Source organism: Nicotiana tomentosiformis, chromosome 8 (genome assembly GCF_000390325.3).
Source record: "Nicotiana tomentosiformis chromosome 8, ASM39032v3, whole genome shotgun sequence".
NCBI lineage: Eukaryota > Viridiplantae > Streptophyta > Magnoliopsida > Solanales > Solanaceae > Nicotiana > Nicotiana tomentosiformis.
Genome location: NC_090819.1, coordinates 72,152,590 through 72,170,352, shown reverse-complemented (window position 1 = coordinate 72,170,352; position 17,763 = coordinate 72,152,590). Strand labels below are relative to the sequence as shown.

The 17,763-nt window shown below is 38.1% G+C and overlaps 1 protein-coding gene and 1 long non-coding RNA gene across 2 annotated transcripts; one reads left to right on the top strand and one right to left on the bottom strand.

The window, feature by feature from the left end:
* Positions 1-413: 413 nt before the first annotated feature.
* On the top strand, positions 414-9,428 carry LOC104094633 (uncharacterized). The gene is made up of 2 exons (XR_685958.4): positions 414-691; positions 9,171-9,428. It is a non-coding gene; the product is annotated as an uncharacterized lncRNA (long non-coding RNA).
* A 2,994-nt stretch (positions 9,429-12,422) lies between these two features.
* LOC138897664 (uncharacterized) lies at positions 12,423-13,539 on the bottom strand. The gene is made up of 4 exons (XM_070183662.1): positions 13,309-13,539; positions 12,971-13,031; positions 12,776-12,886; positions 12,423-12,640 (listed from the first exon to the last, which is right to left on the bottom strand). The coding sequence occupies exons 1-4, from the start codon at positions 13,537-13,539 to the stop codon at positions 12,423-12,425; spliced, it is 621 nt and encodes a 206-aa protein (XP_070039763.1).
* Between the last annotated feature and the right edge of the window lie 4,224 nt (positions 13,540-17,763).

Below are 17,763 nucleotides of genomic sequence, written 5' to 3'. Positions count from 1 at the left end.
TTTTATTATTCCATTTCAGACTATTTTGGTTTATTTTATTAATGTTTTATTTTAAATTATTTAAAATTGGTTAAGTAATCTAGCTAACATTGGCTTGCCTATCAAATGAAATATTAGGCGCCATCACGGTCCCGGGGGTGGGATTCTGGGTCGTGACACTTTTGGGACACTTCTAAAGCAAAAACGTCCCAATAGGACCGCACTGTCACCATAAATAAAGCTATGAAGACGGTTTATGTAGGCGATACAATAAGGTTGTTTATGAGAACGGTTTGGTAAAATAAATGTATATATTTTGAGAGTTTATTTTTCCTTCCTTACTTTGTCTCCTACATATTTATTTTAAAAAATAGAAGATCCTACCAGCATTTTAATAATTCTTTTTAATTTATTTTTTATGTTAAGAAACCAATTTAACCTAGAAATAATCGCCATTCGTTTAGTCCCATTGCGGTTCGTTTCTCTTTCAAGCTTCAAAACTATATTTCTCTCAAGTATCAGAACCATCTCTAACGTAGAAAAAATCGCCATCGGTGAAACTGTGCGGTCTGTTCCAACGAATAATACTACTTCCGACAAAGGACAACTATTTCAGATGATATAGCGGAATCTCATATGTAGGTACTTTAAGAGTACTCTCACTTGACTCTTTTGCCCTCATCCCTGCTGTTCCTTCAGTGAATTCAAAAGGGTAAATTCTACTCTTTTTACTTCAACTGATTAGGTTTTAATTTACTTAACTTTATCTTCTGCTTTTATTCTAATCTGCATTTTTTCGTATTTCGTATCCGATCATAATCTATTTCTTTGCTATCATCTCTAAGCAACACCAGGTGAAATACTAATTTTTGGAGATTTTTACGATTTGATTTTCGATTTTATTTTTTGTTTGCTTGTTACATGGAATTTGATATGTTTTGCAAAGAATTTTGGTCTAAGGTTCATTCTTTATGATATCATTTAGATTTGCTAACATCTTAGACATGTTTGATATTTTCTTTGGCTATTCGATGTTCGCTACTATTTCGCTGAAAAATCTTCTTCTTCTGCTTTTTTTTTTGTGGTAACATTTTTGATAAACCCATTAATTTACTTTTGTTCTTTGTTTGTATATATGATAAATTGTGGTTTCTAGTTTGTAAAATTGAAGGTTTAGTAGGTGCATTTTGATTTTGTTTGTACTAGGTTTCCTACGTCTCATGAGTCATGAGTAAGCTTAGAAGAGTCTGGAGGATCAGTACAAAGACATTTGTACTTATCTTCTAGAGTCTATAGAGGTTTGGGAAAATTTCACTTCTTTCTTTCTCTATCGTGCGATTTTACTCTATCATTGATGTTTGAATCATTCATTCTTGTTCTCTCATATATGGTGAGAACACGCACAACATCTATAGCCGGGCAAGAGCCAGAGCCCCCTATTGCACCCACTACCAGGGGTAAGGGTCGGGGCCGAGGTAGGGGCCGAGGCAGAGGCACAACTCAGCCTAGAGCTCATGCAGCAGCACGCACTGTGGAGCCTCAGATTGATTATGAGGAGGAGATCCCAATTAAGACCACACCGGTCGGACCCGCTCAGGTCCGAGAGGGATTTATAGCCACTCCTTGCTTCAGGATGCTCTAGTCCGCTTAGCGGGACTCATGGAGAGCGTGGTCCAGACCGGTGCATTTTCGGTGGCACCAGCTGTCTCTCAGGCTAGAGGAGGAGCCCAAAATCCCCCTACTAACACTCCGGAGCAGATGGCTCCCATATATCATACTCCAGTAGTTCTTCCAGTTGGGATAGTTCAGCCTATTATTTCTACACAACCGGGGAGAGGCCCATGATGTCTTCTGAGTGATTGATGAGGTTGGATAAGTTTACAAAGCTCTTCTCTATTCATTTTACTGGTGCACCTTCTGAGGACCCACATGATTATTTGGACCGTTGCCATGAGGTTCTGCGCAACATGCGTATTCTTGAGATCAATAGGGTCGACTTTGCAGTGTTCCCGACCGATTCTACAAAGAAGTGGTGGTAGGATTATGAGTGGGGTAGACCAGCAGGTTCGCCATCCCTCACTTGGTATTAGTTTTCGCAGCTTTTTCTGGAGAAGTTTATTCCTTTCACTATGAGAGAGGAGTACAACAGGCACTTTGAGTGCCTTCAGTAAGGTAGTATGACCGTTATCCAGTATGAGACCCGATTTGTGGAGCTAGCTCGCCATGCAGTTATCTTACTCCCTACTGAGAGGGAGAGAGTGAGGAGATTCATTGATGGACTTACTTTCAGTATCCGGCTACATGTCATGACCCAATTCTCACTATATGCCGTGATGGTTCCCAATGTCGCCGTTAGGCAAGCCAACAGTGAACTATCCATTTAATTATTTAATTTATTACTTTTAAAATCATGGCTCTTATAAATTATGAAAATCAATGCTTGGAAAATCAAGGATATATGTAATATTAATAAACATAAAAGAAAATGGAGACAGCATTAGAAAAACCATAACATCTACTAGAGATTCCCAAAACCCGATGTCACAAGTGCATGAGCATCTACAAGGAAGTACAATTCTAATAAAACATATGTATGGAATGTAAAATAGACATAACAACACAAATAAATATGATGGAGTCTCCATGTGCTCTGGATCGTAACATGGAATGCAAGTCATCATAAAGTCCCCTCAACAGTTGCGCTCATGCGCCCAAATGACTACCAAAACTACTTGCACAGTCAGTGCAGAAGTGTAAGCATGGGTACGTAAATCAATGCATACCCAGTAAGCATCTAGCCTAAACCTAGAGAAGTAGTGATGAGAGATCGACATTACCACTTACTAGTGGTCCAATAAAGTATGTATACTAAAAGTAGGCATGGGATGGAGCATAGCAAGTAAAAACAACAAAACAGATATAAATGCATAATATTGTCCTCAACAAGAGAATAAACACAAAGTAATCAATAACTGGATACTACCTTAAATGGAATAAATAATGTTCAACACCAAATAAACAGTTACATCTCTAGTTAGAAAAACTTACGGGTACATTGACTTCATATCAGGCATTACACACAATTCTGCCGAGGCGAGCGGCCCGGTTCCATAAGAGTAATGGCACAAGTTCCTGCCGGGGCATATGGCCCGATCCCTAATGAGTTCGTTTAGACCGATCCATAATCGTGCACACTATTGAGGGTCGACCGACGCGAACCATAGATGCATCTCATAATACTACAAAGGCGAATGACCCGATCACATAATGATAATGCTGAGGCATTCAGCCCAATCCCATAGGACTAGTGAAGACTTGATGGGTCACTGGCCCCATTCACGAATATATGTGTGAGTCATGAAATTCAAAAATTATCGGACAAATATGTACAACGCAGAAGAAATTCGTAAAAGAAAATGTATTCTCTCTACTAACCAAGTAGCTCGCCAAATATCTAAGTCGCAAGTTAGATAATCTACGAAAGATTAGTCTCAGGCAAAATGTAATTTAAAGCATTTAAACAGGTATGGATGTCTTAATTATTTCAATTAAAGCATGGCGTCAGTCTAAGTCAACCGGGACCTAATAATGAATTCTAGCTTCTGCACGGACACTCGTCACCTCATACAAGCGTAGCTCTCACAACATGTAGCACATAGCAAAAATAATACCTACAGGGTAAATTTTCCCTCACAAGATTAGACATGAGATTTACCTCACTCTGAAATCCGATAACCGGCTCCGACGCCTCTCTAAATCCTCTAACCAATGCCAAACGAACTAATTCAAAGAACATGAAAATCAATCAAAACATATCCAAGAACCTATAATATATCATTTAGAATCAATTCTCAACCCCGCACGAAAAATCAACATAAGTCAACTCCGGGCCCCTGGCCCGAATTAAAAAATTATCAACAATAAATATTACCCATAACTTATATAGTCTATATCAAGAAAATCATAGAATTTCATCCATGAATTGAACCCCAAATGAAGGATTTACAATTTGTCAACTTTGAGGCGCAAAATCTCAATTTCTGGAATCCAAATAAGGATAAAAATAATAACCAACAGAAATAATCATGGGAAAACATCAAAAGAAAGGTTAGATATTTTCCCCCTTATTGAGACGAGAACTACGCCGTAAATATTACCTCAAATGGAGCTCTAGAACTCAAGATATGCTCAAAATACTAAAATGCTCGGTCTGCCTATTTAAAACACTGCCCAGGTAATTTTTGTTCTTTGCCTTTGCGGGACACCTTCGCGTTCGCGAAGAGCAATAGTTCGTACCAGAAACCAGCAATCTTTGCTTACACGAAAATGTGCATAACTCTCTCATTCGACCTCAAAATTCGACGATTCTTGTTCACATGGTTACATAATTACGATTCGAATCTAATGGTTCAATATAATAAAAAAATAAAATGTTTTTTCTCAATATCGTACCCTTTATGCCGAAAGAAACGATACGGAAACATCAAATAAGAGCGCGACACAACCCAAACCCATCTAAAATACACACGAGGCCCCCAGGACCCCGTCCAATCACACCAACCAGTCCCAAAATATATGCAAACCTACTAATTGTACATCAAAACTATTAATTGTACATCAATTCAAGCCTAGTGAACTAATGTACTTTTAAATTTCTAAAACTCACGCTGAACTATGCTAAATCAATCTGGAATAACCTCAAATTTTGCATGCAAGTCCCAAATGATACAACAGACCTATACCAACTCCCATAACTACAATCCGAACCCGATATCAATAATGTCAACTCTCGGTCAAACCTTTCAACCTTCCAAAACATTAATCTTCTAACTTTTCCCAAAAAGTATCAAATCAACCTTCGGACCTCCAAATACAAATCCGAACATGCGCCTAAGTCAAAAATCACTATCCGGATATAACGGAACCATTAAAAGGCCGATCCAAGATCACTTTTTGAAAACCCAAACGAGGTCAACTCTTCCAACTTAAATCTTCCAAATTGAGAATTATTCTTCCAAACCAACCCCGATCTTCCCGAGACTACATGTGCAAGTCATAATACATAGAGTGAAGTTACTCAAGTTCTCAAACCATCGAACGATATGCTAGATCTCAAAATAACCGGCCAGGCCGTTACACTACAAATGGCCAAAGAGACTGGGAATGATATTTCTTTCCAGAGGGCCGTAGAGATTGCTAGACGGATCGAGATAATTTGTAGTCAGGGTAGAGAGACGGTGTCTGATAAGAGGACTCATTATTTTGATGGCTTCAGTGGTGCCTCCTCTAAAGGTAGAGGTTCTTCAGTAGCGGCCATCCTCCCAGGGTGATTCAGTCTTCTCTCTAGGCATCCCACGGTGCTTCAGATAGTCATAGTTCATATGGGTATCATCCGGAGTAGTTAGCTATCACAGTGAGTATCTGGGCCTTCAGGGTCTGTCCCAGCTTTAGCAGCCACATCAGCCAAGGGCTTGTTATGCATGTGGAGATCTGAGGCACATCGCGAGGATTTGCCCTAGGTCATAGGGTGACATGCCACAATAGAGTTCTCGTGCCATGGTTCCAGCACCGACTGCTTCACCGCCTGCTCAACCAGCTAGAGGCGGGGGTCAGGCTGCTAGAGGTGGAGGTTAGTTATCTAGAAGTGGTGGTTAGGCCGTTAGAGGTGGAGGCCAGCCAATAAGAGGTTGCCCGAGGGGGGGAGGTCACAGTGGTAGGTCTCAGCCCCGTCTTTATGCATTACCAACCAGACCCGAGGGAGAGTCATCTGACGCCATCATCACAAGTATTGTTCCGGTTTGCAATAGAGGTGCCTCAGTTCTATTTGATCCGGTCTCTACTTATTCATACGTGTCATCCTATTTTTCTTCATATCTAGTTATGCCTCGTGATTCTTTGAGTGCTCATGTTGATGTGTCCACGCCTATGGGAGATTCTATTATTGTAGATCGTGTATATCGCTTGTGTGTGGTTTCAATAGGGAGCTATGAGACTAGGGTAGACCTTCTACTTCGTGATATAGTAAACTTTGATGTTATCTTGGGTGTGGATTGGATGTCACCTTATCTCTCTATTTTGGATTGTCACACAAAGACAGTGACATTAGCTATGCTGGGGTTGCCTCAATTAGTATGGAGAGGGACTCCTGGCCATTCTACTGGTAGGATTATTTCTTATGTGAAGGCTCAGCTTATGGTCGAGAAGGGTTGTCTAGCATATTTGGCCTATATCCGTCATCCTAGTGCCGAGGTTCCTTCCATGGATTCAGTACTAGTTGTGCGCAAGTTTCCAGAGGTATTTCCTATAGATTTGTCGACGATGCCACCCGATAGAGATATCGACTTCTGTATTGACTTGGCTCCGGTACTCATCCCATTTATATTCCACCATACCGTATAGCCCCAGTTGAGTTGAAGGAATTGAAGGAGTAATTGTAGGATTTTCTTGATAAGGGATTCATTAGATCTAGTGTCTCACCTTGGGGTGATCTAGTGTTGTTCGTGATGAAAAAGGATGGTTCGATGAGGATATACATAGATTATCGGCAGTTGAACGAAGTCACTATCAAGAACACGTATCCTTTGCAGAGGATTGGTGACTTTATTGATTAGCTTCAGGATTCCAAAGTGCTTTCGAAGATTGATTTGAGATTTGGCTACCATCAGTTAAAGATTAGGAAATTAGATGCCCCTAAGAAAACTTTTCTGACTCGATATCGTCACTATGAGTTCTTAGTGATGTTATTTAGCTTGACAAATGCCCCATCGACATTAATGGATTTGATGAACCGTGTGTTCAAGCCCAGGTTGGATTCTTTTGTGATCGTTTTTATTGATGATATTTTGGTTTACTCTCGTATTCGAGGGGAGCATGAGCGGCATCTTTCGGTTTTACTTCAGACCTTGAGGGATAGTCAGTTATATGCCAAGTTTTCAAAGTGTGAGTTCTGGTTGGACTCGGTTGCCTTTTTGGGCCATGTTGTATCCTCCGAGGGAACTAAATTGGATCCTAAGAAGATTGAGGCATTTTAGAACTGGCCTAGACCTACTTCAGCTACAGAGATTCGGAGCTTCTAGGGTTTGGCAGGGTATTATCGCCGGTTCATAGAGGGATTTTCATCTATCTCATCCCCACTGACCAAGTAGACCCAAAAGGGTGTACTTTTCAGGTGGTCCGATGAGTGTGAGTTGAGCTTTTAAAAGCTCAAGATTGCTTTAACTACAGCCCTAATGTTGGTGTTGCCTACAGGTTCAAGATCTTACACTGTGTATTATGATACATCGCTTATTGGTCTTGGTGAAATGTTGATGTAGGATGGTAGGGTGATTACTTACACGTCTTGGTAGTTAAAGGTTCATGAGAAGACTTACCTTGTTCATGACTTAGAGTTGACAGCCATTGTTCACACACTGAAGATTTGGAGGCACTATCCATACGTCAGACTCTCAACACATGTTTAAGTAGAAAGACCTTAATTTGTCGTAGTAGAGATGGTTAAAGTTGCTAAGCGACTATGATATCACTATATGATATCATCAAGGAAAAGCCAATGTAGTGGCCGAGAGTATGGTTAGTTTGGCATATTTACCAGTAGTTGAGAGGCTACTAGCCATGGATATTCAGGCATTAGCCAACCGGTTTATGAGATTAGATGTTTCGGAGCTTAGCTGTGTTCTTGCTTGTGTTGTAGAAAAGTCTTCATTATTGGAGCGTATCAAGGCTCGCAAGTTTGATGATACTCGCTGTTGTTGAAGGATATGGTGCAGCAGGGTGGTACCAAGGATGTTGTGATTGGAGAAGATGGTGTTATACGGCTACAAGGAAAAATTTATGTTCCAAATGTTAATGGGTTGAGAGATTTGATCCTTGAAGAGGCGCACAGTTCGCGCTATTCTATTCACCCAGGTGTTACGAAGATGTACTATGACTTGAAACAACACTATTGGTGGCGCAGAATGAAGAAAGACATATTTACTTATGTATCTCGGTGCTTGAATTGTCAACAGGTGATATATGAACATCAGAAACCAGGTGAACTGACTCAGAGATTAGAGATACCAGAGTGGAAGTGTGAAAGCATCACTATAGACTTTGGGGTTAGCTAGCCATGGACCTTGAAGAAGTATGATGCAGTCTAGATTATTGGGGACCGGTTGACTAAGTCCGCGCACTTCATTCTGGTGGTGGCCACCTATTCTTCAGAGATGTTAGCTCATATTTACCTTCAGGAGATTATCCACCTGCACGACATGCCTATTTACCTCATTTTTTATCGGGGCACACAATTCATATCGCATATTTGGAGAGTCGTGCAATGTGAGTTGGCACACGGGTTGAGCCGAACACAATATTTCATCCTCATACGGATGAATAGTCCGAGAACACCACTCATATATTTGAGGACATGTTATGTGCTTGCGGTTCGTTTAGTCCCATTGCGGTTCGTTTCTCTTTCAAGCTTTAGAACCTTATTTCTCTCAAGTCTCAAAACCATCTCTAATGTAGAAAAAATCGCCATCGGCAAAACTGTGCGGTATGCTCCAATGAAGAATACTACTTCCAACGAAGGAAAACTATTTCAGATGATACAGCGGAATCTCAGTCAAGTGAGTACTCTCACTTGACTCTTTCGCTCTCATCCCTGTTGTTCCTTCAGTGAATTCAATACGGTAAATTCTGTTCTTTCTACTTCAACTGATTAGGTTACAATTTACTTAACTCTATCTTCTGCTTTATTCTAATCTGCATTTTTTTAGAATTTCATATCCGATCATAATCTATTTCTTTGCTATCATCTCTAAGCAACACCAGGTGAAATGCGAACTTTTGAAATGTTTTTAGGATTTGATTTTCGTTTTTATTTTTTATTTGCTTGTTACTTGGAATTTGATATCTTTTGCAAAGCATTTTGGTCTAAGGTTCATTCTTTATGATATCATTTAGATTTGCTTACATCTTAGACATGTTTGATATTTTCTATGGTTGTTCGATGTTCGCTAATGTTTCGCTGAAAAATCTTCTTCTTCTGTTTTCTTTCTTTGGTAACATGTCTGATAAACCCATTAATTTACTTTTGTTCTTTATTTGTATATATGATAAATTGTGGTTTCTAGTTTGTAAAATTGGGGGTTTAGTTGGTGCATTTTGATTTTGTTTGTATTATATGGTAATCTAGATGAATAAACTTGCAGGTCGTGCATTTTGGGGACAAAGTTATTCTCGAGGATCTAATCTAGAATCAACTTTTGAATTCAATTAGTAGTATTCTACTTCAATTTATACTATAATATGTTGATGCATGAGTTTAATTCTTAATGAACAGTTTATCTTTCTTATTTACATATGAAAATTCCTGGCTACTTTCACGGTTTAGGATGATGGAATAATGGATGTGTTAGAAAATTCCTGGCTACTTTTAGACTGTAAGTTGTCCTTTGCTTTTTTTCTTATTTCGTTTCATGTTTTTCCTATTTGTTTTCCCTTTGACTGGAAAAAAAGTTAAGATTTTACAGTTTGACACTAAGTCTAATTTAAAACTTATAGTGAAATATTACTTACCAGGCATAGAAATGGGTAGTGATGTTAGTTAGTAAAGCCTTGAATATGGATAAAATTGGAGATTTAGATTTTTGGGGAAAGATGTAGTGGGTTCATTAGAAGCGAGTATAAATGACTTTGCCACGTTCACGACTCTACACAAGCTCATTGCCAAATTTTCCAAATTTACAGAAATAATATGTTTTGCGAAAATAAAAAAGCCCTCAAAATTTTAGTTATTTTCAAGTATTTGCATTAGTATTCAATTTGTAGTATTCTAGCAGCTCATGCATTTTGTGACACCAGTTTTTGGGATTAGACTAGGCAGCGATGTTTTATGGATTCTATTATATATTTAGAGTATTTTTATCGTATTTTATTAATGATTTAATTTTAAAATTATTAAACTGATTAATGTTTTAGCTAATGTTGGCGTTCCTATCAAGCGGATGTTAGACACCATCATGGTCCCGTGATTGAGATTTTGGGTAGTGACATAATCGTTGATTGTATGCATGCATTATTGTATATGGTTCTGTGTGATGGACTGGATTGTTAAACACGTGAATTGTCTGTTCGGTGGTTATGTGTCAAGACCCAAATCCCACTATAGGGGTTGTGATGACACCTAATTTCTAAGATTAGGTAAGTCTATTACTTAACAAATTTAAATCAATAAAATATGATATAATAAGACATAATTTAATATAAAAGCGAAAATAGAGTCAATACAAGCTAAAATGGAAACACTCAATACATCTTGCCAGATCTAGGTAACACATAGTCTTGAGCTCTAAGTGACTGCATGTGGAATATTAAAAAAATAATAATGTTCGAAGGTAAATTTAATAGTATCAATATAAAGGATGAGACACCAAGAGACTGTGACAACATACAGCTCTACTTTGAATCCTCACGACCGATGCGAGCTTTCGATCTCAAGATCTGTTGCCTCCAACACCTGGATCTGTACAAAAATATATAGAAGTCTAGTATGAGTACACTACGATCGATACCCAAAAAATATCGAGACTAAACACAGTGAAGTAGTGACAAGGTTCAAGTCACTCTGAAGCTTCACCAAAACACTCTGAAGTCAATCCGAAACTCCCTCGAGTCCCTCGTCCCACACCAAACGTCCATACAAGTGCGTAAACCTCATACAAACTCACTTGCAAGTTCGAAACATTAAAATAACATACAAAACCATGAATAGAACATCAAAACACATCATGCAAGTTTTTTTGATAACTATCAACTTTCAATAATTTCCAAGTAAGATATTTACAAATCTATCTAGACTTTAAAACTCAGTCAGCTGATCATATATCAAACAAAAGAAACTCACCGATGGAGACTATCTTGTACACCCCAGATAGGAAATCTAAAATTCTGAAGAGACATCCTAAAATTAACAGCAACTCGAACATGACAGGTATAAGCTATTTCTCTAGCTATAACATAACTTGAACTCTCTTTTTGTATGAAAATTATGTTATTTCGTTCAATCCATATTGCATAAATAAACTCTGTATATATCATCTTCACAATTATTGCTTGTTTTGTCTTTCCTCTTGTACTTTGCTCTATCTTGTTTTGCATGTGATCCCATGAAGCCATTGTTGGCCAAGCAATTTGTATCCAAGTCATTAGCTTGCTCCACACTCGTCTGCTAACTTCACATTCAACAAATAAGTGATCCATGCTCTCCTCTGCTAGTTTGTACATTTTACACCTTGTATCTATCTACATTCCCTAGTTTTTCAGCATTGTTGTTGTGAGTAATCTATCTTGAAGTTAGAAACCTGTTATGAAAACTGCTTTTGGTCTTACTGCATTCATACACATTAGATTCTTACAAGTAACATTTCTTAATTCTCCCAAGCATTTTCAAGTAGATACTCTTAATCATGCTCCTGTTGCCTGATGAATCATGTTCACAAGACTCAACTCCTCTCTTGCCTTGAATATTTTCCTTACAATCTAGCTTGCTTGTTGGGGAATAGGCATATTCACTAATTGCTTCCCTTTTATGTAATACCTAGGTATCCATTTGATCCAAAAAGGTATCGTTTTTACTATGTAATTCCCAATAAGTTTTTGTTATAGTTGCTTTGTTCCGGATCTTCAAATTTGTGAGGTTTAGGCCTCCGGCTGATTTTGGCACACACATTTTACTCCAGGAAATCAATGACTTTCTAGTAATTTCATTTGCTCCAGACCAAATATAGATTATGCAGTAAGCTTCTATGGCCTTCATCACCTTAACAGGTATTATGAACAACTGAGCCCAGTAAGATTAAACTCAAAATAGAACTGATTTCACCAATTGAACTCGGCCAGCATATGACAACTTCCTTGCTACCCATGAAGACAACCTTGCAGTGATCTTGGTGATTAAGGGTTACAATTCAACTAGCTTCAGTTTTCTTGTAGCCAATGGAATCCCTAAGTACCTAAAAGGTAATTCCCCTTGCCCATATCCCAACAGTTGTTGGATATCATGTTTGATAGGTTCTGCGACTCCACCAAAATATATAGCACTTTATAACAGGTTAGCTTGTAAGCCTGAGGCAGCTGTGAAGTTGCCAAACCTTTTATGCAGTAAACCTACAGAAGTAATATCTCCTTCGGAAAGCGTTAGCAATTCATCTACAAAACTCAATTGAGTGATATTCATTTTTGAGCACTTAAGATGATATTTAAATTTCTTCTCACCCATTAACTTACTAAGGTTTTTGCTTAAGTACTCCATGACTATAGCAAACAAAAAGGGTGATTTTTGGATCCCCTTGTCTGAGTCCTCTTGCAGCATCAAATGGTTTAGTTTGCTCTCCATTGATTACTATAGAGTAGTTGACTGTTGAAACACATTCCATCATCCATCTAAGAAATTTTTGAGGGAATTACACCTCTTCCACCATCTGATTTAAAAAATTCCAATTCACAGTGTCATAGGCTTTTTGAATATCCACATTGATCATACATCTAGGTGAGATATATTTCCTTGTGTATGCCTTTATCAGTTCATGTGCCAAGATCACATTGTCTGCTACCTTTCTCCCATAAATGAATCCAACTTGAGTTTTTGTGATGATGTTAGCAATAACCTTTTGTATTCTTCCTGCCAAGATTTTAGCTATGATTTTATAGAGAAAAGTATAAGAGGCAATGGGCCTCTACTATTTGATTGTAGTAGGCTTGGCTACCTATGGAATCAAAGTAACTAATGTACAATTGATGCCTATAAACAGTGTACCTGTTGTGAAGAACTCCTTTACTACTTCTATTACTTCATGCTTAATGATTGACCATGCATTTTTGTATAATACTGCATTATATCCATCCACCCCTGGTGCTTTGTTATCTCCTATCGAGCATAATCCTTCATAGGTTTACTTCTCTATTACTGTTTCACATAAATTTAGTTGCTGGGCGTGGTTAAGGGTTTCACCTCTTCTCATAGTCTTTCTATTTACTGTTGCCACACCGGGTAATGTTGTCCCAATGAGTGACTGATAAGAACAACTGGAGAGCGCAGTACAATGGAGAGTTATATGCTGCATTCGTGAAGGATGAATCACTCTTGAAAAGGAATCTATTGTTTCTCTCCCAATTGGTTGGACCGTAGGTGCGATTATTTAATTCATGGGCGAGGTCTCTGGTTCAAATCCAGGATGGCCCGGCTACGTCAGGGAAAAGAATAGAAGAAGCATCTGACTACTTCATGCATGCTCCACTTGGCTCGCGGGGATATAGTTAGAACTAAGTAATTTCCTCCTTTATATCTACTGCTTCAACCAGCCTCCTTCCATCTGGAGAGTCAATCTCTGTGATTTGTTTCTTCTGTTTTTTGTCTCTCATAATAACTGAAAAATAGTTAGTGTTAGAGTCTTCAAGCTTTATCCACATTGCCCTAGCCTTTTTTTGCATAACACTTTCTTCAATCATGGACCACTTTTCAAGTTGACAGATTATATTATTCTCTTCTAAGTCAAGTGTATCTGTATATTGCATACTCATCTTTGTCTGGATCTCTTACAGGTCATCTCTAGCTTGTTTAATTCTCATTACATCACCCTTGAATTCACTTTCATTTAGAATCTTAAATTTTCCCCTAAGGTCTTTCTCTTTAAGCCAGATGTTTCTCATTTTTTCCAGGTGCAAACTCTGTGTCCAACATTCCTCCACTAGCTTAAGAAAGTTTTCATGTGTTGTCCAAACATTGAAGAACTTAAATGGTGGTTTGATCCTTGGCTCCCTCAGGTTAGTAGTTATCAGCGTAGGACTATGATCTGAGATATGAGGCAGTTTGTACTCAGTAGTTAAGTGTCCAAACTGCATCATCCCGTCTACATTCTGCATAACTCTGTCAATTCTACTCTAGATTCTATCTCCCGCTTATTGTCTATTTGTCCAAGTATAATAGTCTCCCTTCCATGGTAACTCATTTAGCATCAGTGTTTCAATACATTCAGCAAAATCCCTTATCTCCATACTAGTTACTACTGCACCATGTAGTCTATCATGTGGACATGATATAGAATTGAAATCTCCCCAGATAAGTTATGGTTTGGAGACATTTTGTGAGATTCTTATAAGCTTCTGCCATAATTCCTTCCTCTGTTCTAGTGTATTGAGTCCATACACCGCTGCCATATCACAATCAATGACTTGATTCCTTCTAACTACATTACAATGTAGAAGTTGTGCTTCTTGTTGTATAATCTTAATCTGGTTTATATTACTATCCCAAAAGGATTCAGATTCTCCCATTAACTGCATGTGCATAGTTAGCTTCAAACCCCCATCCAGGAGCAATTTTGTTGCTAATGCTGCCTACTTTATATTCCTTTACTCTTGTTTCCACTAATCCTACTAAATTTACTTTATTCTCTCTAAGGTATGTAGCTATTTCCATTTGTCTATACCTTTTATTTAACCCCCTCACATTCCATGCTAATAAGGACATTACTAATGGTATATGAATCACCTTCCTAATTCATAAGGGAGTAGGTGTGCCACCATAACATCATCTGATTGTAAGATTTCAAACTCATTCCTCACTGGTATAGCAACTTCTACTATTTGATTCATAATTCTGCCATTTATTTCCTTAGCTTCCTTCCCTTTCAATAACTATTTCTCCTTGGCTCGTGGATCTATCTCTTCATGTTCCATTATATCTTCTGGATGCTGGACTTGTTTGGTGACATTTGCATAACTAGTCCCCTGCTGATCACTAGTAGAAGTAGCTGGCACACAATTATCAAACTTTGGCACCCAAGATGGTACCAATGTTTTAGGTCCCTTCCTTTTTTTTTGTTACGCTAGCTTGCTTTCATTCCTCCTTCTTCAATTCACGCAACCTTTGTGTAGCACAATTATGCACTATTATTAAGAAATCTTTACAATATTCAAGTTTCCATTAAAAAGTCACTGTATGCTGGAATGTTTTCCCTGAAGGATCCATCACTATTATTTCAGATTGCAGAGGCTTGGTGACATTAACCTCTATGAGCATTCTGGCAAAAGATATTCCGGTTTGCTTTATCGTGCACTCATCTGCATATTTTCGTACACCAGTAGAACTTTCTATCCTACTCAGTGAGACTCTACTCCAACAACTCATGGGCAGATTTTGGAATTGAACCCATAGGGGAAATTCTGTGAGGAACTCTGCATTAAAATCAAAATCTGGAGTCCATTACTTTACGATCAGAGGTCTGTTGTTAATACTGTAAGGGCTCACAAATAAAATTTCATTCAAATCTGCTATGCTTTAAAATTTAACACCATAGTATCCCTCCTCATGATAATAGATTTTAGGTTCCGCAACAGTGTTCCAATTTTGATTCATATACTTCTTCATATAGTTATATCCACATGTTTCTCCTATCACAAAAACTATATATGCCGACTTCCATTTATCGATTTCCTTTTCTATTTCTTCTTTATGAAGCTTTACAATTATAGTTCCTTCAACCAATTCCAGGGGTATATAATCAAGAGACATATCATTGGTTGCCGCTTGATTGCGTGTGAGTAGCCCAGTCCAAGTAGGATCTGGAACTTGTTGCTTCAGTGCTGCTTCAGAGTTTCCCTGTGTTTGGTCTTTGGTCTTTGAACATTAACGCTTGTGCTTCCTTGTAGTCTTTCATTTCCAGTCGATTGCGTCTTTAGATCTCCATTGAGGTTTAATTTCTTAATCCAGTGGTCAATTTAGCTATCGATCCAAAGGGTGAAAGTGACGGGAACTGAGTCGCTACCGGTGTTGCAATTCTCAGTTCACTTTCATTTTCTAGGGTTTTTGCTATTACCCTAGCACTTACCGAGCTTCCCACTATTACAATTGCTTGTTTGTTCAGTCGACCTCGTCCTCTGGCCATGTCTACTAATGTCGGCGTATGTTAACATAACGTGCGCCGAGAGCCCAAGGCTAGAGAGAGAAAATATTAAAAATCTTACTAACATAAGTTTTTTAAAAAATCATCATCATGCAAGCTTTGAAACTCAAGAGCTTCAATATTGACAACCAAGCGCCCGATTCCTACCAAGCCAACTTGGAATGACACCAAACATTACACACAAGTGCTTAATGACAAAATGGTAGGCCTATTGCAAGTCTCAAAACAACATTCCATCCTTGATAGACACAAAGTCAACCCATTGTTAATCTTATGAAATTTCTAAATATTCAAATTTCTAACTTTCGGCAAAAAGAGCCAAATCATCCTAAGAACCTCTAAAATAAATTCAGGTCATATGCCTAAGTCCAAAATCACTACATGAACTTACTAGAACCATCAAAATACCATTCTGGATTTGTTTATACAAAAGTCAAACCTCAGTCAACTCTTATAACTTAAGCTTTGAACCTTGGAACGAAGTATTCCAATTCACTCCAAAACCTTCCCGAACTATCCCCGCAAATTATATAATAACAAATACACATGCGGGGAGTATCAAATAGGGAAATAAGGCTCAAATACACAAATGACCGGTCAGGTTGTTACATTATGATCATGGATCGTGAGTTGTCCTTGCGATGGTTGTGCACGTGAGTTGTCTATGTAGCATGTGGATAAGGATCCATTACCCTAGGATCATCCTCTCATATTTCTCTCTTGATGATGTACATGTCGTATGAGGAAAACTGATCAGTATTTGGGTTTTTGCATCTTTTCTCTTTTTGTAATTACCTTGGGTATATGCATGGTTTATCACATATCTTCTCTACATTCCATTGTTGGGTTTTATACATGCTTATTTATGCATATCTTCTTTATATGCTATTGATTGTAAGGTGAAGGCACGGTATATATCTTCTCTATATATTAACATGTGCATATGGTTTGATTCTAAAATGCATATCTTCTCTATATGCTGAGTTGTTAACGGACATATGATTTGGAACCTCTTCTCTATGTGCACTGATGTGGTCATATTTGTGTTTCAAATGAATAGATGGTACCATTGTTGTGTACTTGTGCAATTTATGATCTTAGCAGGTTGTTAGCGAGTATCGCTGGTAATTCTTGCTACTATTATCTCGTCGAGGTTAGTTATGATACTTGATGAGTACATGTGATCAGTTGTACTCATACTACACTATGCACTTAATTGTGTAGATCCAGATTTTGGACCCAACTGAGAGTTGTCGTGATTATTGTTGAGCTGCTGAGAGATGAGATAGAGCTGGATTCCGACCGCAATCCTTGGTGTCTCTTTCAGATAGTATTTTCACTTTGTGTTTTCAGAATTGTATATCTACTGTAGAGCTCATGACATTATATTGCTAGTTTCGGGAATATTTTTGTATTGACACAGTTTATTTATGATATTTGGATTTAAAATTGTACTATTTCCGTAATTTTGTTATCTTGATCCGCTATTGTTATGTTTAGCTTGCCTAGCAAGTGAGTTAGGTGCCATCATGATCAGCTGGTGGTTTTTGGGTCATGACACAAACTTACGCACACTAGGCCCTCGTGGAAAAAGTATTAACTAGAGCAACTCACGCACACTAGGCCATCGTGGATAAAGAATCCACTAGACCAACTTTTCCTTTTCTTATGTGATTACATATATCAAATATGAGCATAATTTGAATTAATGCAGGCAATGGCATACCAACAATACAATCAAACAAGAGAATCATTTTTTCTCTAACATTCTGAGCTAGTTGAGTTAACAAATAAGGAAATTTAACTTCTATAAGATAATTTGTATCATTAACTAATTATA

What these genes read in the sequence shown, in the direction of transcription:
- LOC138897664 (XM_070183662.1), bottom strand. Translation starts at nt 13,539, where the DNA reads ATGAGTATGCAATATACAGATACACTTGACTTAGAAGAGAATAATATA. An exon ending in GAAGGAGGCTGGTTGAAGCA is followed by an intron (nt 13,032 to 13,308) that starts GTAGATATAAAG and finishes TGTTCTTATCAG; the next exon opens with TCACTCATTGGGACAACATT. An exon ending in TAGAAAGACTATGAGAAGAG is followed by an intron (nt 12,887 to 12,970) that starts GTGAAACCCTTA and finishes TATGCTCGATAG; the next exon opens with GAGATAACAAAGCACCAGGG.